Raw genomic sequence first — 24,628 nt, 5'->3', positions numbered from 1 at the left:
GCATAGATTCTTGCTATGTGCAATGCCTGCCATTTATTAAGAACGTTTACTTACTTATCTCAACAACCAGTAAGAATTTACAGAGTCTAGCTATACTTATACAAGCAAAGACTCTGGAGGGACAGAGCCCTAGGGCAAAATTTCCAAAATAAGTATAGGTGTGCACATATGCATGCACACACATACACACACATGCTTGTGAGTGAGACACATTTATGCATTTAGTTTATTCAGCTGCTGATCTGGGTGCTGAATATCACAGTGAGCAAAGTAGGAGAAAGGCTAAACCATTTATAAGATGTTATTTTATCAAACTCCCGTCATATATAGATTTATTTATTTTTTTATTGTTAAATCATAACTGTGTACATTAGTGCAATCAAGGGGTACAATGTGCTGGTTTCATATACAATCTGAGATATTCTCATCAAACTGTTCAACGCAGCCTTCATGGCATTTTCTTAGTTATTGTATGTAGACATTTGTATTCTGCCTTTAGTAAGTTTCACCTGTTCCCATTCTAAGATGCACTGTAGGTGTGACCCCACCCATTACCCTCCCTTCACCCTAACCTCTCCCCTCCCTTCCTCTTCCTTGCCCCTTTCCCCATAGTCTTGTGCTATACTTGGGTTATAGCCTTCATGTGAAAGCTATAATTTAGCTTCTTAGTAGGGCTGAATACATTGGATACTTTTTCTTCCATTCCTGAGATACTTTGCTAAGAAGAATATTTCCGGCTCCATCCATGTAAACATGAAAGAGGTAAAGTCTCCATCTTTCTTTAAGGCTGCATAATATTCCATGTTGTACATATACCACAATTTGCTAGTCCATTCGTGGGTCGATGGGCACTTGGGCTTCTTCCATGACTTAGCAATTATGAACTGGGCTGCAATAAACATTCTGGTACAGATGTCTTTGTTATATTGTGATTTTTGGTCTTCTGGGTATAAACCTAGTAAAGGAATTATAGGATCGAATGGCAGGTCTATTTTTAGGTCTCTAAGTATTCTCCAAACATCCTTCCAGAAGGAACGTACTAGTGTGCATTCCCACCAGCAGTGTAGAAGTGTTCCCTTTTCTCCACATCCACGCCAACATCTCTGGTTTTGGGATTTTGTTATGTGGGCTACTCTTAACTGGGTTAGGTGATATCTCAAAGTACTTTTGATCTGCATTTCTCTGATGATTAAGGATGATGAGCTTTTTTTCATGTGTTTGTAGATCGTGCGTCTGTCTTCTTTAGAGAAGTTTCTCTTCAAGTCCCTTGCCCACCCTGAGATAGGATCACGTGTTCTTTTCTTGCTAATACGTTTGAGTTCTCTGTGGATTCTGGTTATTAAACCTTTTTCGGAGGTATAACCTGCAAATATTTTCTCCCATTCTGAGGGCTGTCTACTTGCTTTACTTACTATGTTCTTGGCTGTGCAGAAGCTTTTAGTTTGATCAGGTCCCAGTAGTGTATTTTTGATACTGCTTCAATTGCCTGGGGAATCCTCCTCATAAAATATTCACCCAGGCCAATTCCTTCAAGAATTTTCCCTGCATTTTCTTCAAGTATTTTTATAGATTCATGTCTTAAGTTTAAATCTTTTATCCAGTGAGAGTCTATCTTAGTTAATGGTGAAAGGTGTGGGTCCAGTTTCAATCTTCTACAGGTTGCCAGCCAGTTCACCCAGCACCATTTGTTAAATAGGGAATCTTTTCCCCACTGAATGTTTTTAATTGGCTTGTCAAAGATCAAATAACGGTAAGTAGCTGGATTCATCTCTTGGTTCTCTATTCTGTTCCAGACATCTATTTCTCTGTTTTTGTGCCAATACCATGCTGTTTTGATCACTGTCAATTTATAGTACAGTCTCAGGTCTGGTAGCTTGATTCCTCCTGCTGTGCTTTTATTGCTGAGTAATGTTTTGGCTATTAGAGGTTTTTTCTGATTCCATATAAAACGAAGTATTATTTTTTCAAGATCTTTAAAATATGACAATGGAGCTTTAATAGGAATTGCATTAAAATTATCTATTGCTTTGGGTAGTATAGACATTTTAACAATTTTGATTCTTCCCAGCCATGAGCATGTTATGTTTTTCCATTTGTTAACATCTTCAGCTATTTCTTTTCTTAAAGTTTCATAGTTCTCTTTGTAGAGATCTTTCACATCCTTTGTTAGGTATACTCCCAAATATTTCATCTTCTTTGTCACTACTGTGAAAGGAATAGAGTCCTTGACTGTTTTTTTGGCTCATTTATTTTATATATAAAGGCTACAGATTTATGGGTGTTGATTTTGTAGCCTGAGATGTTGCTGTATTTCTTGATAACTTCTAAAAGTTTTGTAGTAGAATCCCTAGTGTTTTCCAGATATACGATCATATCATCTGTGAAGAGTGAAAGTTTGATCTCTTCTGACCCTATGTGGATACCCTTGATCACCTTTTCTTCCCTAATTGCAATGGCTAAAACTTCCATTACAATGTTAAAGAGCAATGGAGACAATGGGCAACCTTGCTTGGTTCCTGATCTAAGTGGAAATGATTTCAATTTAACTCCATTCAATACAATATTGGCTGTGTTTTTGCTGTAGATGGCCTCTATTAGTTTAAGAAATGTCCCTTCTATACCAATTTTCTTAAGTATTCTGACAATGAAGAGATGCTGGATATTATCAAAAGCTTTTTCTGCATCAATTGAAAGAATCATATGGTCCTTATTTTTTAGTTTGTTTATGTGCTGAATTACATTTATAGATTTACGTATATTGAACCAGCCTTGAGACCCTGGGATAAATCCCACTTTGTCATGGTGTATAATTCTATTGATGTGTTGTTGGATTCTGTTTGTTAGGATCTTATTGAGTATTGAAGCATGAATATTCATTAGTGATATTGGTCTGTAATTTTCTTTTCTTGTTGGGTCTTTCCCTGGTTTGGGAATCAAGGTGATGTTTGCTTCAAAGAATGTGTTGGGTAATATTCCTTCTTTTTATATATTTTGGAAGAGGTTTAGTAATATAGGGCCTACTTCTTCTTTAAAGGTTTGGTAGAATTCTGACGTAAAGCTGTCTGGTCCTGGGATTTTCTTTTTAGGGAGATTTTGTATAGTTGAGATACTATTTCAGAACTTGATATAGGCCTGTTCAACATTTTCACTTCATTCTGGCTAAGTTTTGGTAGGTGGTGTACTTCCAGGTATTGGTTGATTTCTTTCAGATTTTCATATTTCTGAGAGTAGAGTTTCTTGTAGTATTCGTTAAGTATTTTTTGAATTTCTGAGGGGTTTGTTGTTATTTCATCATTACCATTTCTGATTGATGAAATTAGAGATTTTACTCTTTTTTTCCTGGTTAGGTTGGCCAAAGGTTTATCTATTTTATTGATCTTTTCAAAAAACCAACTTTTGGATTTATTGATCTGTTGTATAATTCTTTAGTTTTCAATTTCATTTAATTCTGCTCTGATTTTGGTTATTTCTTTTCTTCTACTGGGTTTGGGGTTGGAGTGTTCTTCCTTCTGCAGTTGCTTGAGATGTCCCATTAAGTTATTAACTTCCTCTCTTTCCTTTTTCTTGAGGAAGGCTTGCAGTGCTATAAATTTCCCTCTTAGGACTGCCTTTGCAGTATCCCAGAGGTTCTGGTAATTCATGTCTTGATTGTTGTTTTGTTCCAAAAATTTGGTGATTTCCTTCTTAATCTTGTCTATAAACCATCTATCCTTCAGCATAAGGTTATTTAGCTTCCATGTTTTTGTATGGGTATACAGGTTTCTGTTGTTATTGAGTTCAACTTTTATTCCATGATGGTCTGAGAAGATGCAAGGAATAATTTCTATTTTTTTAAATTTGCTGAGGTTAGTTTTGTGGCCTAGGATGTGGTCGATTTTGGAGTATGTTCCATGGGCTGATGAGAAGAATGTGTATTCAGTTTTGTTGGGATGAAATGTTCTGTAGATGTCTGTTAGTCCAGATGTTGAATGGTTAAGTTAAAATCTAAAATTTCTTTGCTTAGCTTGTTTTTGGAGGATCTATCCACCACTGCTAAAGGGGTGTTAAAATCTCCAACTACTATGGAACTGGAGGAAATCAAGTTGCTCATGTCTATTAGAGTTTCTCCTATAAATTGAGTTGTGTTCTGGTTGGGTGCATAAATATTAATAATTGAAATCTCATCATATTGAGTATTACCTTTAACTGATATGAAGTGTCCATCCTTATTTTTTCTTATTTCAGTTGGTTTAAAGCCTATTGCGTCTGTGAATAGGATTGCCATACCTGCTTTTTTCTGCCTTTCCTTTGCCTGGAGAGTAGATGACCATCCCTTCACTTTGAGTCTATATTCGTCTTTTAATGTAAGATGCAATTGTTGTATGCAGCAGATATCTGGCTTGAGTTTTTGTATCCAGTCAGCCAACCTGTTCCTCTTTAGAGGACAATTTAAACCATTCACATTAATTGAGAATATTGATAAGCCTTTCGAGAGTCCAGTGGACATTTTTAATCCTTTTGCGACTGTGGAAGTTGGAATTTGATCAAAATTTTTTGTGTGGGTTTACTTTTGTGGTGGATTACGCTGGTCTTTATGGAGGATAGGTCTGAGAATATCCTGGAGAGCTGGTTTAGTTATGGCAAATTTCTTCAACATGTGAATGTCATTGAAGTATTAAATTTCTCCGTCATAAATGAAACTCAGTTTAGCTGGGTACAGGATCTTGTGTTGAAAGTTATTTTGTTTTAGAAGATTGAAAGTCGATGACCATCCTCTTCTAGCTTGAAACATTTCAGTGGAGAGATCTGCACTTATTCTAATATTCTTGCCCTTGTAAGTGATGGTTTTCTTTTATCTGGCTGCTTTCAGAATTTTCTCCTTCATATTAACTTTAGTGAAATTGATTATGATGTGTCTGGGGGATGTCTTATTTGGGTTGAGTTATGCTGGAGTTCTGAAACTGCTATCTGAATTTCAGAATCTCTTGGCATGTCTGGAAAGTTCTCCTTCATCATCTCATGGAGAAGAGACTCTGTACCTTGTAAAGCCACTTCATCACTTTCGGGGATCCCTATAAGACGAATATTGGTTTTATTCAAATTACCCCAGAGCTCTCTGAGAGAGTGATCTGTTTTTGCCCCCCATTTCTCTTCCTCTTTGAGAGTTTGGGAGCGTTTGAAAGCTTTGTCTTCAATGTCAGAAATCTTTTCTTCTGCTTGCTTCATTCTGTTACTGAGGGATTCTACTATGTTTCTCAGATCTTTGAGGGCTGCAACTTCTTGTGTCCATGTGTCAAAATCTTTGGTCATTTGGTCTTTGAATTCGTTGAATTCTTGAGATATCTTTTGGGTTACTGCTTGGAATTGTAATTTGATCTTATTTGCTATCCAGATTCTGAATTTGATTTCTGACATCTCAGCTGTTTGTTTGGGCATGGGATCTTGTGCTGTGTGTGCTCCATTGATCCTTGGGGGAGTTGATCTACTCTGATTATTCATATTGCCAGAGTTTTTCTGTTGATTTTACCTCGTGATTGTTTTTCACCGTTGCTTCTGTCCGTCCTCAGAGTTGGGGAGGTGTCTCTCCAAGGTTAGATCCCAGTGGGATCACTCTGTTGTTGCTGGATCTTTGTAGGGAGTGACCCTGTTTTGTTCCTCTGGGGCTGCCCCAGTCAGGAAGTTCTGGTTGTGGAAGCAGCTCCAGAGTGTGACACACCCGGATCCAGCAACAGGGCGGGAGGTGGTGCGCACAGTTCTGGGAGTGCCTGGCACCCAGTGACTTTGGCACAGAGAGCCCAAGGCTCCAGTAGTCTCTGGCCAGGAAAAGGGCTCCGCGCAGAGGCAGGGAGTGCTCCGGAGGGCACACAGCTACCAGAGTCCCTGGCCAGACGAGCGGGCCGGTGTGGATGCAGGGAAGGTACAGGAGGGAGGAGGCAGAGTTACGCGGCTCCCGCTGTTCCTGGTCAGGGCATGCGGAGGCCCGGCGGACACTGGTCGTGGGTTGGAGGTCGTGGCACAGCTCTTATGGAGGTCCGGGCAGCACCAAGCCCGGGAGTTTGAGGCTGCTATGAGCTGTGGTACCACAGCACTCTACCCAGGGCAACAGCCCTAGGCTCCAGTGTGCCAAAACTGGTCTCACTCTGCCCCTGAGGGTTAGGCTGTAAGGCAGCTCAGTCCCAGCCTTTAGGCTGCTCAGTCACTAAGTTACTAGCTCCCATCTGATCTTTGCTCTGTGACCCTGAGGGTGGAGCTTGCCAGGGCAGTTCTCTCACAGTGGCTCCCTGCAGCCCACAGCCAAACACTATTAGCTCCGTCTGGCTCAGCGGCTCAGTTTGGGGCCCTCGACAATGCCCAAAGTTCTCCGCATTCCTGCTCAAGCTCTCCCCAAGGCAGTTCAACTGAGTGCCAAGTCCAAAAACACCGAAACAGTTCATAGGTAAGGCCTTTCCAGTTTGCAGTCTCACTGCTGCTTGTACTTACAGCTGCTGGCAGGCTTAGATCGATTGAACACACGCAACCACTTGCCAGTTTTCCACTGTTTTTGTCCTCCTCTTGGAGTCCAGAAGTCCCTTGCTGACTCCCTGTATCCTCAAAGGGATGATTATAGGCAGATCCCACCATCCAGAGATGCCTGGAGTCTTATCTCCCCAGACTCACCGTGCCCTGTTGCAGGGAACCTGTTACTCAGCCACCATCTTAGATTAAGATCTTCCATATATAGATTTTTAATGATTTAATGTCTCCTTACCTTGATAAGTTGAGATACCTTGAAATATAAATGATCCTTTTAAATGCCTATTGAAATAAATAGTAAAACAATAGAAAGATTAAGGATCGGTTTGGTGCCTGTGGCTCAAGTGGCTAAGGTGCCAGCCACGTACATCTGAGCTGGCGGGTTCGAATCCAGCCCGGGCCCGCCAAACAACAATGATGGCTGCAACCAAAAATTAGCTGGGCGTTGTGGCGGGCGCCTGTAGTCCCAGCTACTTGGGAGGCAGAGGAGAATTGCTTGAGCCCAAGAGTTGGAGGTTGCTGTGAGCTGTGAAGCCATAGCATTCTACCCAGGGCGACAGCTTGAGGCTCTGTCTCAAAAAAAAAAGAAAGATTAAAGATCAATTGACAGAAGAATGAGATCTATGAACTGAGAACTTGAAGTGAATTAGTTTTCTTTTTTTTTTTTTTTTTTTTTGGATTTTTTGGCCAGGGCTAGGTTTGAACCCACCACCTCTGGCATATGGGACCGGCGCCCTACTCCTTGAGCCACAGGCGCCGCCCGAAGTGAATTAGTTTTAATAATAAGGACAACAAATTTGACTCTTAGCATCCAGGCAGCTAAGACAGAAGGGTGAAATGCAGGATCATTTAATTACCATTGTAGAGTAAAAAGAAAGAAAACAGACATGTTCTGATTATTAAAAAAGATACACTTTTGTCCAGGCTTGCCATTCTATAATAAATCTATAGTATGTATACCTATACCAGATAGAGTAGGCAACACAGAGATTGGGGTTTTTTTGTTTGTTTGTTTTTTGTTTGTTTGAGACAGAGCCTCAAGCTGTCGCCCTGGGGAGAGTGCTATGGCATCACAGCTCACAGCAACATCCAACTCCAGGGCTTAAGTGATTCTCTTGCCTCAGCCTCCCAAGTAGCTGGGATGACAGGCACCTGCCGTAACACCCAGCTTTTTTGTTGTTGTAGTTGTCATTGTTGTTTTGGCAGGCCCACACTGGATTTGAACCTATCAGGTCTGTTGTATGTGGCTGGCACCTTAGCTGCTTGGGCTACAGGCGCCGACCCGAGATTGGTATTTTTTAACTTTATCACTTTACAAAACATAAACATTTTTCAAGTTCTAAGTTCACTTCTTAATTAAATCCTAGGATATGACATTAATTCTGACTCAGTCAAAACATTTATGTTTATAGAGCTGAAATGATATCAGAAGTTGCACTCTGCTTCCTGATGAGGTCATATATGGTTGGTATACAATATCTGCAGCTTTCTTCCTTCCTAGAACAAGAGAAGATTATCCATTCTCCACACTCATTAAAATTTGGCATGGCTGAATGAAATGTGAATTGCAATGAAACATATAACTTTAAGAGCCCATGTGAATTTTGACATGTTCTCTGCTTCAGAGAAGTATGAACTGAGATGAGTCATATGTTAGTCTGTGTCCCTGAGTACAAAAAGCAGACTCCCTTGCCAGCCTACCCTGGACATATGAAATAGTTGAGAAATAAGCTGGGCGCAGTGGCTTATACCTATAATCCTAGCACTCTGGGAGGCCGAGGTGGGTGGATTGCTTGAGCTTAGGAGTTGGAGACCAGTCTAAGCAAGAGCAAGACCTCATCTCTACTAAAAATAGGAAAATTAGCCAGGCGTGGTGGTACCTGTAGTCCCAGCTACTTGGGCGGCTGAGGCAAGAGGACTGCTTGCGCCAAGGAGTCTAAGGTTGCTCTGAGCTATGATGCCCCTCACTCCAGCCTGGGGCAACAAAGTGAGACTCTGTCTCAAAAAAATAATAAAAATAAAGTCATAAAACAAGTGAGATACAAACGTTTGTTGGGTTAAAACACAGAGATTGGGGTTAAGTCACCAAACATAATCTGCCTCATTCTGACTTATATATAAGGGTAAAAGCTTAGCAATCTATAGAAGTGGCTTATCCATAAAGTTATTAGGGACCATTCTGTCTGTGACATCTTTCACCTTATCACCAAATTTACTGGTGGTTGATCATCATATGGCTAGATAAGCTAGTTGTGCTCTCTGCTGCCCCTTGTCACTAGATCTGCACGCCTCAAAGTTACACTGCAGCCATTGGTAGGCAAACTTCCTGGAGTGGGAAGGAACTTATTCAGGGATACTCAAGATCTTGTGCTAATCTGCTAAACCTTGAAGCATAATCTTTAAACATCAGCTATTTCACAAAAGAGTTGTCAACCAGCACATCCAGGTCAATTTGTAGGTAATTTTGTTGTCTTTACGTGTCAGTGTTCTTTGTAGTTTGTCAAAGAGAGAGACTCAAGTGCTTTAGATATTTGATGTGGAGGGGGCAGAGTTGACAAGTTTATCACCTTCAATGAAATTTAAGAATTTGACTTACAGTCTTTGTTAGTTACGATACAGCCCCACCTATTGTAACAGAGAAACACACAAACACACTGTCTTAAGAATTTTTAGACAAGGTAGAAGTTTTTTTTTTCTCGTATATTGGTCCAAAGGTGAGCAGTTGAGAGTTAACAGGGTGGCTCTGCTTTCATATGGCTTCCATCTCTAGATCCAAAGCAGCTATCCAGATCTTGTCATCTTTTAGCCAGTAAAAAGAAAAGGGAGTCAGAGATACACAGATGCATCACTTCTTAAAAAAAACAATCCTTACTATTTGTTTATATTCTTCAGTAGAGCCCCGGATAATATTTGGATAGTTGTCTGTTGCTATACAACACATTTCTTCAAAACTTAGTGGCTTGAAACAATAATGATTTATTATCCCTCATGGTTCTGTGGAGTCAGCTGAGGGTGGTTCTTCTACTGGTTTCTCCTGGGCTCCATCACGTAGCTGCCTTCAGCTGATGAGCTGGTTAGTGAACCAGTGGGACCTTTCCCTCTCTAGGGTCTTTATCCCAGTATTTTTCACAGATAGGTGGTTCCAGAATTCCTAGAGAACAAAAGTAGCCACAGAGTCCTATTTGCCATATCCTAGTGGTCAAAGAAAATCACAAAGCCAGTCTAGATTCAAAAAGTGGAGAAATAGATTCCTTTTTTGATAGGCAGTCCATAGAAGTCACATTACAGAGAAGTGTATACAAAAGGAGGTGTGATTAATGAATTGGGACAATCTACCAGGTCTATCCAGGTCTGTTTCATTGAAACAATCTACCAGGTCTGTCCTAGCACCAATAAGTCCCATCATTACCGCATGAAAAATGCACTAACTCTCCTCCCAAGATCCGCAAATTCTCATCCCATTTTGGCGCTCACTCCCTGATCTTATGATCTGTACCAGGTTGAGGAGTGTGTGGGTGTGCTTCCTCTTGGCCCATCAACAGGTTATCTACTTTCCCCACACCCAACATGAAGTGGTGAGACAATGAGAGTGACCACAGCAGATATTCCTGCTCAAAAAAAACAATAAAAAGAAGGAATGAAAAGCACATAGCAGTCATTGGCCCACAGAATTCTTAAAGTCAAAAAGAGACTTGTTACTAGGCTCCCTCTTCTAAGAATATCTAGGACAAGAAAGTTTCCTTGATTAAGACAGTTCTCCCTGGGAGTAGGTCCCTAATCCATTGTTCTTCTCAGCTCTGGATCCTACTCTCTAGGCTTTACCTAGACATTGTTCCTTATCCATAAAGACATGGCTATGTTTGCAGCTAAACAGCCATCTGATCACGTAACACTCATGCAACAGCGTGGTCCTCATAGCCCTCATCTCCACAGCTGCCTTCTTTTTCCCACACTTTCTGAAACCAAGCTCTCCCAAGTAGATAGGTGTTGCCTGACATGAAGTTAGGGACATCAAGTGTCACATCTTTGCCACAATGAGTAGACTATCAGGGTGCTGGGAAGACATCACTGTAAAAGTAAATAATACATTTAGGATCCAAGAAACACAAATCCAGTTTGAGTTTCTCAAAGCCAAATAATATACAGCGGACTCTGAAACGGCAATTCATTTGATGTTGGGTGAAATAACACAATTGGAAAAGCCACATATTAGAAGTAAGAAAAGGTCATCCTTGGCATCACAAAGTGAGACAATATTTTGAGGCTCCTAAAATACTAATATTTTCTTGGACCTCAGCTTTTGGGAGAAGAAATCTCCATTAGAATTCACCTTCCCAGTTAATTTGGATAACATCCAGCTTGCTGGTTGATGGCATTTGTGATGAAGAACCCTCTGCTAAAGAGTAGTAAATATGTTTCTACTTTACCCCAACTAAATGAGCTGTTGTTGTTCCTTCTGCAATATGTTAAACTCAGATATCTCCAAGTACAATGTTGGAAAGCTGAGAATTCTAAGTGTTAAAATTGTTAAAATGTGGAGCTATTTTCCATGAGGCAACATGCTTGCAGTAGTTACTAGAACATTTGCTCTTTCAGAAATAACTCTAGGCTGATTTTCTTAAAGGAACAGTTTGTGCCCTTCCTAGTTCACTGGGTTCTTATCTATAGAAGAAAGACATAGATGGTGGTGAAAATGTGTTGTGTCTCTCTGGACTCCCAGAGGCCTCCCTATCCAGAGACTATACCACATGGCCTGCCCTAGATTGCCTATGTAGAGTGTAAAAGAGTGAGCATCTCTGTGCAGGGCTAGAAACACAATTGCTTGGTATTCTACTGAGGTCTCTACCATCACTAATCACCTGTGTCCCTGTGCACAGCACGCGCAGGTGCACAGGAACCTTCCTGGTCTGAGAGGTGGACGCAGCATCTCTCTGAACTGTGTGGTGATGGAAAAGTGAGGTGTAGAAGCCAGTCTTCTGATCCCTGAGACATCCTTCAAACAAAGATGAAAGTTGGGGAAAGAGACAAAGAAAAAGTCTTATCTTCTCCTTTTTTACCTTATCTGGGAAATGCAAAACAAAAGGGGAAATTTTGTTGAATGATGTGAGTAGTCAAACCACACTGTGGTTTATTTCTAGGAAAATTACATCAGATTAAACTCTTTTTTCTCAGTCATTACTTCCTCCAAATCCTTCCTAGACCTCCCTGACTCTCAAGTCAAAGACTTCTGTGGCAGGCTGTCCTAGCTCCATGTCCTTCTCAGGGGTGGCTGTCAAGTGACACAGGTACATTCTTTCTGTGGGTGCCTGAGTAAGTGTCTCCCCACTCAAGTGTGGACCACATGAGGGCAGGAACTGTGTCTGGATTTCACTCCCCACAGTACAACCTGCCCTCCTGGCGTGCTGTATGTGCTTGCTAAATGTTGGTTGAATTAATAAATGTTGGTTGGATAAAGAGATGTTGGATAAAGAATAAAGACTAGCAAAACCATAATGAAAACACCGACCTTTTTTATGTATTTTTGAAAATAAATTCAGTGCTATTTAGCAAGAAATCCTTGTTCTGCATCTGTTGTTTCCTTGGAAAGGAGAGATTAGCACAAGTACGTTCATACTATTAATAATCACAAGGGTATATCTCCTTAACTTTAAAAGTGTGGAATCTAGTCATACTTACTAGCTTAACTTTGGCTCATTTATTTCCTTCCTTCTTCTAATGGTCTCTATCTTGGTCTGTTAGTGTTGCTATAAAAGAATAGCTGAGGTTTGGGAAGTCATAAAGAAAAGAGAATTGTTTGGCTCATGGTTCTGCAGGCTGTACAAGAAGCCTGGAGCCAGCAGCTGCTTCTGGTGAGGGTCCCAGACTGCATCCAGTCATGGTGGAAGGCAAAAGGCAGCAAGCAGGAGGAAGGAAGAAAGGAGAAAAGGGCAAGGAGATGCTCTGTTCAAGAAGTAACAGAAGGAGGGTGGGTCGATAGAGGGAGGGTTAGGAGAGGGACCACACCTATGGACCATATTGCAAGTACAAGTTGGATCTATCAGGTGCAGAACACAAATGTCTTAACACTGTAATTGGGTAAATGAGGTGAAGGCTATGTTAATTAGTAGGATGTAAGCACTCCAATTTGTACAAATAATCAACACATTGAATCCCACAAGGGCATAAATGTATTCATGATCTATGTACAAATGACTTAATTAAAAAAAAAAAAAGAAGTAACAGACGGAGAACTCACTGTACCAAGCCCTTCTGAGGAATCTGCCCACATGACCCAGACACCACCAGGCCCCACTCCCAACATCAGGGATCAAATTTCAGCCTGAGGTTTGGAGGGGACAAATGGCCAAGCTGTATCAGTCTCTCTCTGACTAGTCTTTCTCTTACCCATTCTTCTTATTCCAGCAACCTTGACCTTACGAAACTACTTAAGTTCAATCCCAAAGCTGGCCACTGAGAAGAGAACAAAGTAGCAACAGGCATCAGGGCCCAGGCACAGTGAGGAAATGAAAATGAAGTGAAACTTACTTAGGTCATGGCCCTTAAAACCTTTTGTTATTTTGATTTGTACCTTCCAATAAAAAACAGCTCACAAAGATTGAAAGAAGGAAGAGAGGAACCATCTCTTGCCCTTTCACTGAAATACAGTTTTCTACCAGGACTCTCAACTATGACTTACCATGTTCTGGACTCGCCCTGCTAACCAAGATCAGTTTGGTTTCCTTTTTTCTTATTTAAACATCATTTCCTTAATATTGAACTCCTGACGTCTTTTATCTTTTCGAACATGTAACAGCGTGTACTCTGCTTGTTGGGTCTTTAGGAACCTTAGGATCTGCAAACAGGGATGCCTCTTTACTCTGGCCAGAGCAGAACTTGATTATTTTAATATTACAATGAAAAATACAAGACCCCAAGAAACGAAGATGTGTCAAAAGGTTTCACTTGTCCTTCATTCACTATCAAGTTACCAAAACTTTTTCTAGAATTCTTCAACTTTCTAAATTCTTCTGAGCCCAGATGAGCCTGCTTCTTCCATGAAGTGGAGCCGTTGATGGGGAGATGCCCTCATCTTACCCAAGTGGGAAAGCTTAGAATAGGGGAAAGAAGTTGTTCTTTCTCTTTTATTTTCCATATGGCAGAAATCTTGGATTCATGTCTCTCTGGGTTCTATTATAGAAACATAAAAACAAGCAGCAAGCATGATTTCTCATGCAAGAGGACTTGTATCCCTGAATTGGCTTGTTTTTCTTATTTATCACAGACAGGAAATCTCTCTTTTAGAAGGAGCAAAGAGGCCTTAACATTTTCCTCCAAAGCAATTGGCAAATATTGATATCTATCAATTTCATTTACTTTCTTTGAGAGGAAAAATATCTTCACAGGCTAAATAATATTACAACTCCAAGGGAAGGAATTTTCTCAAGGTCCATGGTACTAGAACAGCTATATATACATATACATATGTATGTACGTATTTGCTTTTGTCTTATTTTTATACTTGTCTTTAATTCATTACCTTTTTGCCTTAAAAATTACCCTGACTTGATTAATTCCCATTCTAAGACCAATGTATTTTGAATTATCCCCAAAGGAAATGCTTTTATAAGTTTACCTTACTTTTAACTCACTGAAAGTGGGTCTTATGTTAATAGACAACTAATCTCTGAAAACTTTTAAGCCTAGAAAACAACACTGTTGGTTACGTGTTGAAAATTTGCCAAAAATAGTTAACTTAAAATAATGAAGAAAAGAAAAAGCCAGGTTATGGTTCAGTGTCACCCAATTTCCAAAGCCCTTTGAAAAGCTGGGAAGCAATGCGTTCTGATACTGCCACGTCATTTCACAATAATGGAAGGGAGAGGAAGCCATCTTTCTCTGCTGTTGTCCTGAATAGTCTTCTTATGATTCTTCATCCTTGTTTACTAGGAAACTAGGTTCGCTCAACAGTCCATAAATACTGGCAGCAAAATATGTTGGAGTTTAATACATCTTCCTCCTTTGATGAGGAAGAGGTATTTCTCTGGTATGAAATCATAGATGTATGTATGTGTTCATATATTTGAAAAGAGAAGAAATATGTTGAAAAGATTGGAAAGCATTTGGGACCAGTTTTAGTTTGACAGTATCAAAACTATTGTTCTAGAGCTAGGAGGACTGGCCAGCCCCCAACCCCCAGTGATCCAGAGTATTGAAGCACTGGGACTAGTTGCCTCTTTTGCTCATTGGCAGTTACTGGTATTCACTGGTAACCTAACTGGTTGCTAAGAGTTCACAGAATGAGCATCTTGGAGATTTGAAGATGAGAGATGAAAAGGAAGGGAAGGATGACACAGAAGGGAATAGAACCGTCAGTGCAAACTTAATTCTTCCCTGCCTGAAGCATGACAACAGCAAATAGCCAGAGTTCCCTCATATGTCCTAATGAAGAATGTTTTACTTGATGTTTTCAAAATTCTCAAATAACCTCTTTTGAAAATACGCATAAAATCAGTGCAATGGAAGGGTGAAATTATTAAGTAAAGGAATATGTTTCTGGATTTTATGTATTACTAAAAGAACAGAAAGTGACAAAATACGCAAGTGAAACCTATGATATGTTCTGGCCATCACAAGTCTTTTAGACCTAATATCCTCCCAGCATTGAAACATTTTTGCTGAAAGAGAAATCAAGAATCTTTTAGAAAAACTGAGAGAGACACCTTAGGTGTGCAATCAAGCAAGTGGGACTTTCAAATGAATACTAGATCTTTCCTGAGTTTTTCTTTACCTTTCTGTATTCTGGAGCTTTGTCTGAGATATTGGTACAAGAAACAGATGTATTGTTTTTACCAACAGCAAGACCAGATTCCGATGGATCCAGGAGAGCAGCTCACAGAAAAATGTGCCTCCATTTGGTTTAGATGGAGTGTATATATCCGAGCCTTGTCCCAGTTACTGCAGTGGCCGTGGGGACTGCATTTCAGGAGTATGTTTCTGTGACCTAGGGTACACTGGTAAGGCTAAATAAATGTTCCTGGTGGTTGGTTTATAAATATTCATCTCTTGTACTGTAATTCATGTTATTCTTTCAATGAAATAGATCCTGAGTTTCTGAGGGCTGTTCAGAAAGTATCCATCCATATACATCTCTCTTTTTCATAGTGCATGGCTGGATACTTTCCGGACAGCCTTCATATTCTTCTGTAAGTCTAAAAATTGTGCGAATTTGCAACCCAGGCGCATGAGTTGCTAAGATATTTTTTACTTTTGAGCTACCTAAAGAAGAAACTATAACACAAAATTCATAGGATTTATTATGCAAAAGCAATAGTTATTAACATTGGTTGAGGCCCTACTTCCTGCCAGGCACTAAAGTATGGCTTTGTATTTTATCTCATTTAATTCTACCAATAACCCTGTGGCATAGTACTATAAACCCAGTTTATATTTGAGGAAACTGAGGCACATGCAGGTTTATTAGTTCTCCCAAGGTCACAGAGCTGGGAGTTTCTAGGGCAGGCTGTAAGAGCCTAGCCGTCATTCTCCGCAACCCAAACCCAAGCTCTTAACTACTAGGCTGCAGAGTCTCCCTGAACTTTTATATTGCTTCTTATAAGAAATGTAATGTTATACATTTAAAGTAAAAATGCAACTTATGAAATGATAAATCCAAGACTACCTGAAGAAAATTTTACAAGGAAAGTATTTTTTGACCACAGCCACCTTTAGCTGTTGCTACAAGCAAAATTGAAAGGGCAGCCAAGATTAAAGAGTAAACTTGGAGAAAATATTATAAGCTTCAAAATTTCTTTTTGGATTTTTCCTGGAGACCACTTCAAAAGGCTTCTTCACGGCTTTTCAGTGCTCTGGTCTTCGTCTGGCATGTGACCAAGGACGAACATATGTCATGCAGGGCTTCCGTGCAGAATGCTGTCACTCATAGTTGCAAGGGTATTTTTTTTTTTTTTTTTTTGTAGAGACAGAGTCTCACTGTACCACCCTTGGGTAGAGTGCCGTGGCATCACATGGCTCACAGCAACCTCTAACTCTTGGGCTTACGCGATTCTCTTGCCTCAGCCTCCCGAGCAGCTGGGACTACAGGCACGCACCACAACGCCCGGTTATTTTTTTGTTGCAGTTTGGCCGAGGCTGGGTTTGAACCCGCCACCCTCAGTATATGGGGCCGGCGCGCCGCCCGGTATTTTTTTTTTTTTTTTTAATCTAAGTCCGATGCCCCTTCCTTCTTGGTCCTACAATAGGACAACAAATGAGCAAATTTTCTAGTACACAAAATCTATTTCTCAGTTTATACAAATCCTCAATAGCAAGAACTATGGAAATGTGTAGTTCCCTTACCTTATTCAAAGGTAAGAAACTACAGAGGCAGAATAGCAATTTTGACTTTGGTGATAATGGCTGTCTTTCAAGCAGATAATTGTGAGATACAAATTTTCATTTGTCTTCCTTTCCCAATACCAATAGAAATTCTTCCTTCATTCATGTGTTAAATATACTTTCTAATGTTTTGTGATTCCAAGCAAGCATCTCTCCTGTGTATTTCTTTTTTCTGAAGCTGCACAAGGAACCTGTGTGTCAAATGTCCCTAATCACAGTGAGATGTTTGATAGGTTTGAGGGGAAGCTCAGCCCTCTGTGGTACAAGATAACTGGCGGCCAGGTTGGAACTGGCTGTGGAACACTGAATGATGGCAAATCTCTCTACTTCAATGGCCCTGGAAAAAGGGAAGCGAGGACTGTTCCTCTGGACACTAGAAGTATCAGGTAAGTAGTTAATTGGTATACTTCTTTCTGCATGAACACAGTATTTATCACACAATGTGGTCTAGCCTAAAACATTCTGTTATATTATAGAGAGTTTATATAATAAAGTTTCTATATAGAGATGGTGATATGTAAAAATGAAGAAAACTTTAACTCTACAGTAAAATAGGTAGTTTCTACAATAATCATACCAAAATTCACTAATAAGTATAAGCGAGTTTCCATGGATGGTATGTATCACCATGGCCTCTGTCTAGTGTATGTCAGCTTGGTTATCTAAAGTTTCATGTTATTATGAAAACCATTTAGTATTATTTTTAAGGTATGCCATGTGAAACAAAGGTTTTCTAACTTTAAATTCTATGTCCCAAAAATGATGCATCCTCATTTGTCTAATTTTGTATTCTCTTACTGAAACTGCCCCAGAAATTTAAAATACCTACACTGACACCTACTGGTAAAATAGAGAACTGTTTGATTTTTAAGGTCCAATGAAATAGAAGCACACCTAAAATGAACACGTGCTTTTTTGTTAATTAATCAAGTTATTTGAAAATTGGAAGACAGGAAATGTTTTTAAAGTTTTCAATTTTTTGACCTTCTCCTCACTAAAATTTGGATTCTATGTCATATTTTTCCTGCCTTCAATCTCTTTCCCTTTCTTTCCACCCACATTGTTCCCTGAGACGTGCCTGCTAAGCAAGCTCTCTGTGGCTTACCAGGGACTGAGGCATAATTTATGTCACACTGACTGAGTGTCAGTTGTGAAAAAGTTAGGCAACCGAGTCTAAATCAGTGACAAGTAATTGCCCTTAAACAAAGATACGTGGGTCACTACAAAAGTCTTGAGACAGACTATTATGATCCATTATTTCACTTCCAAGAAACAGTTGACAATGTCCTTTCTGAGTCACCCATGCAATCAACTTGCTCAGTTTGTCAGAGATGCATTTGTTTCTGTCCCCACGGATTTTATGTTTCTTGGTTTTTGTAAATCTGAAAACTTGTGCAATGACTCATGTAGTATTCAACTTCTTAATGTTAGATTTTTCCTCATCTTGAGTTTCCAAGGATGGTGTTATGTGGATTTAAGGAATTTCTGTTTGGTAATTCCATTAACTTACATAAGACTGTCATTATGAAGTGGGGTCAGAGTAATTTCTTTCGTTTAAATCTTTATTAACGGGCGGCGCCTGTGGCTCAGTGAGTAGAGCGCCAGCCCCATATGCCGAGGGTGGTGGGTTCGGACCCAGCCCCGGCCAAACGGCAACAAAAAAATAGCCGGGCGTTGTGGCGGGCGCCTGTAGTCCCAGCTGCTTGGGAGGCTGAGGCAAGAGAATCGCGTAAGCCCAAGAGTTAGAGGTTGCTGTGAGTTGTGTGATGCCACGGCACTCTACCCGAGGGCGGTACAGTGAGACTCTGTCTCTACAAAAAAAAAAAAAAAAGAATAAAATTAATGGGCTTGGCGCCCATAGCACAGTGGTTATGGCTCTGGCCACATAGACCAAGGCTGGCAGGTTCGAACCCAACCCAGGACAGCTGAACAATGACAACTGCAACAAAAAAGTGGCCAGGTGTTGTGGCAGGCACCTGTAGACCCAGCTACTTGAGAGGCGGAGGCAAGAGAATCTCTTAAGCCCAAGAGTTTGAGGTTGCTGTGAGCTGTGACACCACAGCACTCTACTGAGGGTGACATAGTGAGACTCTGTCTCAAATTAAAAAAAAAAAAAATAAAAAAATAAATGGTCCTATTAATAAAGTTTTTCTTAATGGTTAAAGAATTAAGTTATTATAATCTAAATAGTTTCTGCTTGTCATATGCCCTTTGGTTTTAAAAGTATACTTAATGATTGCTGGAGGTTTTTCTTTTTTCTAATACATCAACCTACAAAGGGGAAAGCTCTTTGAACTCATCTACTTGTCAATAAACTCAAGTTTTTTTCCCCAGACTTGTTCAATTTTATATACAAATTGGAAGCAAAACTTCAGGTATTACCTGCATCAAACCAAGAGCTAGAAATGAAGGTAAGCTCCTATATTTCTGTAGGAAATACAGTTACTACTGACATGCTAGTCCTTTTTCCTATCAAATTTTGGCCAGCATTTTACAAACCAGTACATTACCCTGAATCATTCTCTTCAGAGTAGCTGCATGGAACCCCGATCCCTAAGAGTTCTTATACAGATCCTCAAGCCTGAAAAATATCATGTCTCCTCTGATGTAGGCAGGATTACAGGGGCATTTGTGTTAGGGAACCCTATTCCTTTAAATCTTCCATAAAGGGGGGGAAAAGATAATAGCAGAAACTTTTACATAAGTAGAGGGCTAGAAACATATTTACATGGGGCATTACTGAATGCAGATCAAACGCTACTCCTGCTCATAAACATTCTGGGTAGCCAAGAATCCTTGTGGTAGGAGGACCAGTTGTTGGTAATAATAAAAGTTTACTTTAGTGAGACCTTTTATATGCAAGACACTATTCCAAGTGTTTTGCCAGTGTTAATTTTATCTACATTATACCCCTTGCCAATAAGTATTCGTTGTATTTTACAGTTATAGAAACTGAGGCACAGAGAAGCCAAGTAATTTGCTCACAGTCATGCAGTTAGTAAGTGATGAGCAACGATCCAAACAACTCACGGGGCTCCAGAATATACGCCTGAGCCATCAGACCGCACTGCCCCCCTCTCTGAACTCACCCTCCCGAGGCACCCATGCCATCCTCTCACTCAGATGCTTTGGTTCTGAAGAAAATGCAAAAGTCTTATAGCGTAGTGGTGGGATTCACTAAGGGACCTGGAATGCGAGTTAGTTCCCAGCACAAAATCCATGGGCTTCTCAAATGGAGAAGCTTAGCTTCCAAACTTTGGCCTCAGGAACAGCATGTGAGGAGTTTTGCACCTTCTGTGTTGGTATTATCTCATATGACTGTGTAAAACATACTGGCTTCAATACTACCTGCTTGTCAGTGGAGCAACTGAGGGCTGTTCTTCAACTCCTCATTTCCTTGGTTGTGGTATCACGACCTGAAGGCTTTAACAACTTTTTCTGAGTATCTCAGTATTTTTAGGCTAGGAATTATCCAGATCATCCATTTACTGGAGCAGTGGTCTAGAAGCTTTTATAGACACTTTTGCATTCTGTATTTTCTTCTTTTTTTTTTTTTTATTAAATCATAGCTGTGTGCATTCTGTATTTTCTTCACCAAGTATTTATTGTGACAAGAATCTGTTCTAAGCCAGACACGGTTCTGGATGCTGCAGTAACAAAGCACCTCTAAATATCAGTGGGCTGAGCCAAACAGGATTTCTCTCTTGTGCGACATTTTCTTCCTGGGTCATCTGAGGTCCTCTAGCACCCAAACTTGTGAAGCGGCTGCCGGATAGATTCTGGATGTTGCCAACCACGTGGCTGAGGGGAAGAGAAAGTGTGGTGCAGGGATCAGGGACAAACCCAGCGTGTGCTGGAGGGGAGGAGCCAGTGTGGCACTACTGGACACCTCCAGGGTAGAGCCCTGCCCATCAGGGAACTAATGTTCTAGGAGAAGAGTCCGATAATAAACAATAAAGAAAAGAAGTTAAGTCAGAAAATGTTATGTTCTAAGGGCTAGACAGAAACAAATTAGCTGATGAGATGGAAAGTAAACTTCTGTGGGGGGAGATGCTAATTTATTTCAGATAGAATAGTCTGGGTGGGGGCTCACCCAGGAAGTTACATTTAATAAATTGAAATCCAGGGCGGCGCCTGTGGCTTAGTGAGCGGGGCGCCGGCCCCATATGCCGAGGGTGGCGGGTTCAAACCCAGCCCCGGCCAAACTGCAACAAAAAAATAGCCGGGCGTTGTGGCAGGCGCCTGTGGTCCCAGCTGCTCGGGAGGCTGAGGCAAGAGAATCGCGTAAGCCCAGGAGTTGGAGGTTGCTGTGAGCCGTGTGACGCCACGGCACTCTACCCGAGGGCGGTACACTGAGACTCTGTCTCTACAAAAAAAAAAAAAAAAAAAAATTGAAATCCAAAGGAAATGTATGTGTATAACTCTTTCGAAAAGTGACAAATCCATGACCCTCTATTTGTATATGACCTAAAAAAATAGAAAATAAAAACCCTGGGCATGGTATAGCAGGAAGCGTCTGCTTATCACAGATAGGGGCCTCTGCTTTATATTTAACCACGGATTACAAGTGGGGCTGTCTGCCCTGGGAGGCAAATTCCCCTCAGGATCTCTTTAGAACAAGAAACTTTTTCTCAACTAGTCCTGAGCCATTTTTATAAACTCAGCAATGGCCATGTAATTCACATCCCACAGGCATTTCTCAGCCTTTCATTAAAAACCGGTTGTTAAAATGTAAATCTGCTTAAATCCTTGAACAAATCTCTTCCAATGATGAAAGTAAAGATGTTTTACTTACTCAAGCCGAAGCATCACTTCACATATTTGGAATTAAAATCAAAATTAGGCTATTTTCAGTAAGACTGGACAGAATGTAGATGGAATTGCAGTTTAAAAAGAAAGATGTTTTACACGCCTTAAACGCTCAGCAGATGAGCTAAAGGGCTTGATTTATTCAGATGTACAATGTTAGATGACCCAGCTAATGAGGCTCAAAACTGACATAAGATGTGTGTATTGCAGTTTCCTTTCTTGCGTCCCTCCACTCCCTCGTATTTATCTGGGATTGTTCTTTGGTATTGGAGCCCTCATCACTGCAGACCTTGTTACTGCCTGAAGGTGTATGTGACACTCCTTAAAAAGCTAATGAGGAAAAGGGCAGGAAGCAGAAACTCAACAAACTGTGCACCTCCTGAGCTGTGCTGCTTTATTTTAATGTGTGAATCATTTGGGAGCCTTGTTAAAATGCAAATTTAGATTCAGTAGGACTAGAGAGAGGTAGGGTGTATAACAAATTGTTCCAAAACTGAGTGACTTGAAACAGCAAATATTTGTTACCTTACAGTTTCTGTGAGTCAGGAATTTGGGAGCAGCTTAGCCAAATGGTTCCAGCTTAGAATCTCTTGTGTAGGGTGATGTCTGTGGCTCAGTGGGTAGGCAGCCAGTCCCATATACCGAGGGTGGCGGGTTCAAACCCGGCCCCAGCCAAACTGCAACAAAAAAATAGCCAGGCGTTGTGGTGGGTGCCTGTAGTCTCAGCTCGGGAGGCTGAGGCAAGAGAATCGCCTAAACCCAGGAGTTGGAGGTTGCTGTGAGCTGTGTGACACCACGGCACTCTACCAAGGGCAATAAAGTAAGACTCTGTATCTAAAAAAAAAAGAATGTCTCGTGCAGTGGCAGTCAAGACAAAGGCCAGGAAGAATACAAGTTCAAGAGAAGACTTAACCAGGGCGGGACGATCCTCTGTCCAAGATGACTGACTTACATGGCTGTTGGCAAAAATGCTGCAGTTTCCTCTGGGTATTGGCAAAGGCTTCAGCTTCTAACTCCATAGGCTGCGTGACTATCCTTGAACAGCATGGATGGAGGCCTTGCCCAGAGCAAGAGATCGGAGAGACAGCTAGAAATAAACTGCAACGCCTTTTATGCCCTGGTCCCAGAAGTCACACACCATCACTTCCACCCTAGTCTTCCCATTGAGTAGAAGCAAGTTCCTTAGACTATCCACACTCAGAGAGAGAATTAAGCTCCACTTTTTGAAGAGAGGAATGTCAAAGAATTTGTGGACACATTTTTTAAAAACCTGTTCCAAAGTGATGCAGGTGCTCACCTTAGACCAACCAGTGAAATTTTATTCTCATGATGCTTCGTTTCTGGCCCTGAGGGATTCCAGACGAGATCTTTTTCCAGACATTCCTCAGCTTGACTAGAATAAAGACTAGTTTTCCTGAACTAAGGTGTGTGACTTTGGTGTGTGACTCTGTCCCACACACTAAGTCTGTGTGACTTTTATCCTCTTGTTTAGTTGGATGAGTGCCTTAATTGTTAAATGTGGTAGGTTTAATTCTCTCGATATTTCTGATTTTTAGCGTATTTGTCATTTTTTATTCCTGGCATCATCCCTTATTAGATGTGGTGACAATAGTTCCATGGGCCATCTTTTAGCTCTACGTTTTACTGTAAAATTTCTTAAAACTTTATTTTAGTAAACTCTTCATTATTCAGCATGATAAAGGGATTGAGACATTCTAGTCAGTCAATAGGAAAATTAAATGTAAAATAAATAAAATATAAAATAAAAATTAACATTTTAATTAACATAGTACAGAGCACAATTTCTGTGAATACTTAAAAAGTAACTCCATGTTTCCATTCCTGATTATGAATATGCAGTGCCGGCCTGAGGAACAACTATAGCAGTGATTCTCAACGTGTGGGTCGCAACCCACAGGGTCACAGCATTAGGAAGGTTGAGAACCACTGAACTACAGCATAAGCAATTAGAGAGATACCATGTATCCATCTCATTTAGTTTGCCCCCTTCCACCAAAACAAACAAATACTCAAGGTGCCAAAAAAAAGCATACACCTTTTGAGACATTTTTCTGGGTGTAAAACTGATCATTCCCCAAAAGCGTACGAATCGCAAGTAAAATGAACATGCATAGCGTGTCTAGATACACTTAACCAGCAACGGTACCTTTAATTCAACTTTGAAAAGTAACGTATAGACAACATCTCTAAAAATGTGCATACATGTTTGGTGCCCCCTATATATATTTATTAATAATACTGACAAAATTATATATAGCTGTCACTAAGACTGGCACAGTCTTGCTCCTAAATGGACACCAATTTATACCTCATGATATATTTTATAATATACGTAAATTAATTTCCACAATTTCATCCTTAACAGTTTGTTCCTTTGCATTCAACATTATCCTTTCCCTAGGTCCTTGGTAGCACATAAGGGCCCCAGAGTTTAGTGTGAATTCCCTGGATCCCCCCACCCTGGGGGCAGAGGGAGGAGTGTAGGCAGACAGAGCAAGAAGAGACAGAAAGGGTAATACAGAGAAAGGAAAGTCAAACTCACCCTGGAAAGAAGTGAACTTTTCTGTTGGCTACAAGGTCAGACAGTTAAGTTTGTGAACTCATCCCAGAAAAGATACTACATATCTCATTGCTGAATATCACTGCAGTCGCCTTCAAGGTGCTCCCCTAGGGAAGCTCTGCACCAGTGCCAGTGCCTACTCCAGCCTTCAAAGCACTTTTCCTAGGATGAGTTTGCGAACGTAATTGTCAGGCCTCATACAACAGCAACTCTGATGATACCTTAATAGGCCTCAAAGCAGTAACAACTAAGTTGCTTTGAAGGATGGACTAGCCTTGGCACCAGTGCATAGCTTCCCAAGGGGAGTACATTGAAGGTGACTGTAGTAATATTAGGTATGAGGTATATAGTGCTTTTTCTAGGATGAGTTTG

The 24,628-nt window shown here is 40.6% G+C and overlaps 1 protein-coding gene across 1 annotated transcript in view; it reads left to right on the top strand.

The window, feature by feature from the left end:
* RELN (reelin) overlaps positions 1-24,628 on the top strand; it is a 533,405-nt gene that overhangs the window by 409,042 nt on the left and 99,735 nt on the right. Inside the window, exons 29-31 of the mRNA XM_053609340.1 lie at positions 15,328-15,485; positions 17,045-17,252; positions 19,201-19,277. Of these exons, the coding sequence (XP_053465315.1) occupies positions 15,328-15,485; positions 17,045-17,252; positions 19,201-19,277 (443 nt within the window). The remainder of the gene's footprint in view (positions 1-15,327; positions 15,486-17,044; positions 17,253-19,200; positions 19,278-24,628) is intronic.

The sequence above is a fragment of the Nycticebus coucang genome, chromosome 11, assembly GCF_027406575.1.
Source record: "Nycticebus coucang isolate mNycCou1 chromosome 11, mNycCou1.pri, whole genome shotgun sequence".
NCBI lineage: Eukaryota > Metazoa > Chordata > Mammalia > Primates > Lorisidae > Nycticebus > Nycticebus coucang.
Note: the sequence above shows the minus strand (reverse complement) of the source record. Positions and strands in the feature narration are given on the sequence as shown.